General features: G+C 39.2%; 1 protein-coding gene across 1 annotated transcript; it reads left to right on the forward strand.

The window, feature by feature from the left end:
• The first annotated feature begins 342 nt into the window (after positions 1–342).
• On the forward strand, positions 343–6,848 carry asb6 (ankyrin repeat and SOCS box containing 6). The gene is made up of 7 exons (XM_061071584.1): positions 343–385; positions 844–998; positions 2,347–2,528; positions 3,680–3,786; positions 3,917–4,025; positions 4,431–4,517; positions 5,057–6,848. Exons 2-7 carry the CDS (start codon positions 862–864, stop codon positions 5,770–5,772), a joined length of 1,338 nt encoding a protein of 445 aa, XP_060927567.1. The 5' UTR covers positions 343–385; positions 844–861; the 3' UTR covers positions 5,773–6,848.
• Positions 6,849–7,090: the final 242 nt, after the last annotated feature.

The raw sequence follows: 7,090 nt of genomic DNA on the forward strand, positions 1-7,090 counted from the left end.
CCTTTACAGCTATAGTTAATAGCTAATAAAATTATTCATTATTCATTATAAAATCACAAAAAAATTGATTTACATTTAGTCTTAGAAGTTGAACCAAAGGACATATTATTAAACTTTTCACTTGTTCTTTAATTTATAATTTCACAAGTGATCATATTCACCTTTTGAGCCTTTGGATGTGTTTTATCATTCCTATAGTGTCTTGTTTCTTTATCAAATATCCACAGGGTTTAAATATCAACACTATATATTTATTGTAATATTATAAAGAACGGAGCGTAAAGCGGACACTTTGTCATCGTTGCGTTTGAAGGGGGAATGAAAACACTGACGGACTGATGTAGTCGCGGTGATAGCTTCCTGTTTTGGAAGGAAAACGTCAGACGTGAGTATGTGTTTCTGCAAACTTCACTCATTCAAATAATTTAAATGAATGGTTATTTTAGTAAGTCAGATGGTAGATGGAGTAAACTGAGCTAACAATGCTAGTGCTGTCTGTGACGTTCAACATTAACCTGCAAGCTAACAACACAACTTCTAAGAGCGTGAATACAGCGATGAATTAACAAGTCGTCGTACGAGCAGGACACAGTTGTATATTTATATTACATATATATATACATATTTATAATGTCATAATGTAATATCCCGTAAAGCGACACACTGTGTTTATATTAGCTAGTTAGCCTCGCTTGTTTTCCTCTGTCAGTCGAGCTCTGTAGATCAGATAAGGTTCAGAGAGGTTCCTCCTCTGTTCTTGAAGTGTGACACCTCACAGACGTGCTCCTCTGCATAGATTTCATATATAAATGCTTTATATATGATATCTATGCTCCTCTGTAGCTCAGCAGCGGAGGAGCCATGCCTTTCCTACACGGCTTCAGGAGGATCATCTACGAGTATCAGCCGCTGGTTGATGCTGTGATGCGTGTTGTTGGACTGGAGGAAGGAGGTGATGAAGATGGAGTCGGTGGGGAGGAGGAGGAGGAGGAGGACAGGTGAAGACATGCATGTTTGATTGATTGTTTATCTTCTATTTTATCTGATGTTCTCAAAGTTTTTATTTCATTCTTCCCAAGGACAAAGTTACTACTTGTAACTTGTAAATCCGAGCGAGTTTTAATACAGACTTATAGTTGTAAGTGGCTTTGGTTAAAAGAATCAGAATCAGAAGTATTTTATTGCCAAGTACATTTACACATACAAGGAATTTGCTCTGGGTATTGGTGCAAACAATGAACATAGAAACATAAAAACACAATAAATACAACATACATAGGAGAGCAATAAAAAAATAGGAAACCAGTATATATTTACTCACTGTATACTTCTTATTTACTCCCTTTTTACCCATATTTATACAAAGTAACATTTATTTTGACATAAACATTTCTGAATAAAAATATATAAAAGATATAAAAAGTGAAGTAAAAAGTGTAATGCTAAATGCAAAACAGTGAACAGTGTCAGATTGCAATATGCAATGTAATGCAGTATAATATAATATGATATGATATAATGTGTTAATTTAACACATCCTAGAGGTGTGGGGGTGGAATAAAAGTCTGAGTCAGGTGGGGGTCCCGGGCCTTGTTGATAAGGCCAACTGCAGTCGGGAAGAAGCTGGTCTTGTGGCGGGAGGTCACAATGAAATCTAATGAAACATAATGTATTATTGCTGTATAAATGTACCCCCATCCTTACAAAACCATAAAGAAATTTGAATATGTATAATTCAATGAGTCATAGATCATGCCCTGCCACTGCAGAAAGTGGTTGAATAGTTTTGACCTTATCCTTATAACACACAAACAAACAGGTGAAAACATAACAATACCTTGGCTCAGGTCCAAAACATTTAAGCTAATCCTTAGAAACCATTGAGGCCTTTGTTTTTATCTGATGTTCTCAAAGTTTTTATTTCATTTTTCCCAAGGACAAAGTTACTACTTGTAAATTGCGATGTGTATCCGAGCGAGTTTTAATACAGACTTTAAGTCGCTTTGGTTAAAAGCGTCAGCTAAATGAAATCTAATGAAACATACTGTATTATTGCTGTATAAATGTACCCCCGTCCTAACAAAACCATAAAGAAATCTAAATATGTATATACTAGCCAATGCCATTTATAGTCTTTATAATAAGAGTCACATTAGGCGTTGTACATATTATTAGGGTTTGAAGTGACTCCCAGCTACTCAAAAGTAAGATCCTAAGATCTCATAATTTATACCAGAGCCCAGTTTATTCCTGCTACGTTTAGCAGAGCTGAGGTTTGAAGTACTCATTGTGTGCTCTAACTCACACTTTGACTGTAACAGTGTCTCTTTCTGCTGCTCTGTACAGAGTCAGAAGTCCCGAGGACGAGTCCGGTGGGCGTAGTTCCCTGGTGGAGCTTCTGGAGAGAGAGTCCCAGTCAGAAGTGTTTGTGGAAGGCATCAGCTACGCTCTGTACAAAGTGGCAGAGAGGGGACTGGGGTACGCAGCTGAAATCCTGCTGCGCTACGGAGCTTATCTAAACTTTGAAGGTCAGTAATGATTCCAGTGTGCAGTAAACATTGCAGTTGAATACATGTGTAAATATTGTAACCATAGTTTCATGTGTCAGACAGATGTTGCGGACACTGGCAAAATAATGTGAATGATACCTGTCCGAGAAAGAATGTGTCACTTTGCAGTTTGTTACTAATAGTTTTGATTAAAATGTTAGTGGTGTGAACCTCTTGGAGATGAAAAAACCTCAGGAGCATTGCAACAAATATTATAAAGTGGTGTCTCTCGCGTTTAGAATTTATTTTAAAGGGAAAATTTATTTTTGCCGCGTGGAAGGTGATTACTTTTCTAGTGTTCAACTTTTTATGTGTGATAATAGTTGTCTGCTACACATACAGCAAATTGTGCTCAATATTCATAAACAACATTTAATGACAGTATTTACTCTACAACACAAGTAACTGCATGTGCATAATGAGTAAGTTGTCATCCATATACCCTTGAGAGATGACTCTTCCTTTTGCAAAGTGCAGTGGAAACTCAGCAGAGGTCAGACACACTGTGCTATTGTGATGTCTGCTGGTTGGAGAAATGTGTTTCCCCTGCCAGAGGTTTCTTCATTCATCTTTCACATTTCTTGGATGCCTCTTTTTCAAAAAATCAAAACTAACTAAGGCTCCTACATTGTGTACAAAATGCTTAAGTGTGTCTGTCCTTCTTCGAAAGTAAGATATTCTTTATCTTAACATTAAAGATTATTTTTTTCTCAAGTATTAGACAGACTCTGTGCCAAACCAAGAGCATGCACATTTGGATCCAAACTGGAAAAACCTCTAACATTTTAACGACACTGTTTATTTGTGGTGGTTACTGGGCATGTTGGGTGGCAGTCAATAATGTGGGTGCTAACCATATATATATGTATATGGCCTTTGTTAGTATATATATATATATATATATATATATATACACACATACACACACAAGAGCATGTGTCCGTAGATGATTATAGACACATGTAATCTGTTCCTGGGCTGCAGGGAGACCACAGATACAGGTGCATCTCTGTTCAAATGTGGTGACCACCAGAGCATTGTCATGTGACTGCATCTGTATAATTCATATTTTCTCCCACTGGTCAAGACCCAGTTTGAATAATGTGAATAATTTGTTTTCTGTTCTTCAGACCCAGTGTCGTACTACAATCCTCTACATGTAGCAGTTATGCGGAACAGGCCAAATATGGTGAAGCTGCTGGTCAGGCATGGAGCAGACATTGAGAAGAGGGACAGGGTGAGGATGCTGCCTTAACTGGAATCAACACATCTCTGTTATGTCTTGTTTTCATAAGACCTTTTCTGATTCAAATTTTTATATATTTTTTTTCATTTGTAAAACCTCTATGCTGTGTGTTAATTGTTAGATCCATGAGAGCAGTCCATTGGATCTGGCCAGTGAGGAGTCGGAGAGACTCCCTTGTCTGCTCACTCTGCTCGACCTGGGCGCCGATGTGAATGCAAGCGATAAAAATGGTGAATTTAATTCTTAATTATAGAGCCCGACCGATAAAACCAAAAAAAAATTGCTGATAAAGAAAACTTTATTTCACAGAATTAAAAATGCAGAAAGGAAATATTTATTTTCAGCATTTTAGTGTTCTATGTATTTGTTTATTGCTTTCTTTCAATTAATTTATAATAAGGATTATTATAAAGCTTTAAAATATCAGGCCTCAATTACATTTCTTTGTCAGAAGGGTTTGTTGACAAGATCTATTATATTTATATATATATAGGTAGGTATGAAAATAGTTTTTCTCCCTAATATTGGTATCTGACTCCAAATGTCCATATCTTTAGGGCTCTACTTAATTCCATAACAATCATTCATTCACTCCTTCATTCCTGGTGAAAACTGTCTTTGTCTCGACCCCAAAGGAAAAACCCCTCTGCTCCACGCCATGGCGAGCAGCGATGGACTCACAGTGAACAACACAGAGAGCATCCAGCTTCTTCTTCAGAGAGGTAGTGACAGTGAAACACACTCAATCCTCACTTTGACTTATTGTCCAAGTTTGGTCACAGTTAAATCCCTACATTCAGAAACGTGTTATATCCATTTCCACATGTATATGTCTAAACTATGCAAATACACCGGAAATTAGGGGTGTAACGTTAAACAACAATCACGGTTCGGTGCGTTTTCTGTGCAGAAAAAACTACGACCAGAAAATCTTAAACTGATTTTTTTTATTCAACCCTGATTAACTGTCTTTCTTACCCAAATCATTTTTACAAAGTTAAATAAAAAAAAATTCTCTTGAATATTATTTGTATCACAACAATATTACACAATGCTCAGTCATCACACAAGAAAAAAGTAAATACTGAAGGCATCCTTTTGTGATCAACTTTAACACACAAATGAACACGGGTGAAAACATAACCTCCTTGGCTGAGGTAACTTGCACTATCCGAGACACGTGTTCTCTCTTGTGCACTCAACAGTAGCCAACAGTTTCAGATTTGATCTGATGATTATTCTGATACTTTCTTCACTACAGGTGCTGACGCGAAGGCTGTCACTGCACACGGGGAAGCAGTCGAATCCTTGTTGGTGTTTCTGATTAAAGAGGCTCTGGACGCCAGCGCGGAGGACGCTGCAGAGATCGGTAAATTCTGCCTGAAAACCACACAGCTTTTGCTGACTCATGGTGTGGACCCCAGCTGCTGCATGAATGAGGATGGTGATCCCACCCTGACACAGACAAGCCTGGAGCACTTTGACCATTTCTTCCCCCTGGCTGTGCTCTTGATGCAGAGCGGAGCTGCTTTGAAGTGCACCTATCACGGCGACTCCTGTTGGTCAGGCAAGAGCCTCCTTTTCGGGCGGCTCCAGGAAGCCCTGCAGCAGTGCTCTGATCAAAGTCACGCCTCCGAGCTCCTGGAGCAGGCCGAGGTGTTGCTCGATCTAGCGAGGGTAAATGTCCCCATGCTGAATCTGCCTTTCAGCTCGGAGCTTCCTGCACCTGGTCAGGACCCTCACCCTTATGCTCAGGCTCTGGTGGACCTGCAGAGGAGGGTGGTAGAGCATGACACCAACCCCCCTGCTTTGCGCTGCCTCTGCAGGGCATTCCTACGGACACACCTGCAGCCCTGGCCACTGGAAGACAGAGTCAATGCCTTGCCATTACCGGACAGAATGAAAGACTTTCTTCTGCCTGAGCGCACATATAAACCTATACCTGGCTGGGACTGCTTTAAACCCCAGTCTTCATAGCCAACACTGATGATACATGGTACAGGCTGGTTTCTGTTCTACCCAAAATCTGAAAATATATTAATAAAAGAACAGCCCAAAAGGAATTTAACCAGAATGACACTCAGTAGGCCCAACAGTCTCTTGATGAAGCCACATTTGCATGAACTAGATCCAGATTTGTATTCACAAACTCATACAAATCAGTTCTCTAAACATGCCTAAATTATCTATGATCAATATCTATGAACTATTTTAGGGGAAATCAATATCAGAGCCCATCAGCTATCATCTGATGATAAATTAGCCTTTGAAAGCAACAGCCAATTATTTGGGGCTTCCAGGGTAAATTTTAAATGCTCTTTATTTATATAGAGCTTATCTTGTCTTGATGACCACTCAAAGCGCTTTTACACTTTTGCCCTCCACCCAGTCCTTATCTTAGAAGGTGGATATCCGAGCCAAGACTGCATCTTTTGTTCGCTGTACACTATGTACTGAGTCATCAAGGGAAAAAAATTGGAAAATCCTCCTATCCCACAATTTTAAAGAAAGTGGAAATCTAATTCCTGGGTCCGCCCCCAGATCAGCATTAAAAGTTTTGACCTTATCCTGCTAACACACAAACAAACAGATGAAAACATAACAATACCTGGGCTCAGGTCCAAAACATTTAAGCTATTCCTTAGAAACCATTGAGGCCTTTGTTGAATTATCATTGTGTGTTGTCTTTGCCAAATTTAGAGGCAAAACATTTGTATGTTTCCTTAATATCAAAGTTCTGTATGTTTAAGCTGGCGTTTGAGCTGTTGCTAAGTTGTTTACGTTGAACTGCCAAGTGAACAAACTGAAAGTGTGGAGGAAGTTGCAGTTCAGGATAAATTCCACAGGATGGCACTGTTGCTCCTGCAGCCGGGAAGTAGCCCAGCTAGCAGGGTCAGAGATTTAGTTATTCTCAGTGCAGCCTATTAAAGTTGTTCTAGCGCAGTAGAGTCCATCTATATTTTATCTCCTCAACTGGATGGTGATGTGTTGTGGAACTTGTGTGTCATCTCGCTCCTTATGAAGACGGACCAATAAAACAGCAGCGTGCTTCACCACCTGTGTTCTTATTTATTCATCCACTAATTAAATGTTGACATTATTTTTCTGTTTGTCCACATATTCTGTTATTAATTGAGCAGGAAGTAACAGTGCAGCACACAATATGGCTCTTAACAGTGACTGACTACATGTTAAAGGAGGGAAATTTGCCTTGAGTTTGAGAGCAGACACCAAACATCAGCAAAGAGCTTGTGCTAAAATAAAGAAACAGGAATACGATGCTACACCACTGCAG

Source organism: Limanda limanda, chromosome 5 (genome assembly GCF_963576545.1).
Source record: "Limanda limanda chromosome 5, fLimLim1.1, whole genome shotgun sequence".
Taxonomy (NCBI): Eukaryota; Metazoa; Chordata; class Actinopteri; order Pleuronectiformes; family Pleuronectidae; genus Limanda; species Limanda limanda.

Coding starts and splice junctions, on each gene's coding strand:
- asb6 (XM_061071584.1), top strand. CDS start 862: ATGCCTTTCCTACACGGCTTCAGGAGGATCATCTACGAGTATCAGCCG. Junction 999..2,346: donor GAGGAGGAGGAGGAGGACAG/GTGAAGACATGC, acceptor TGCTCTGTACAG/AGTCAGAAGTCCCGAGGACG. Junction 4,026..4,430: donor GAATGCAAGCGATAAAAATG/GTGAATTTAATT, acceptor TCGACCCCAAAG/GAAAAACCCCTCTGCTCCAC.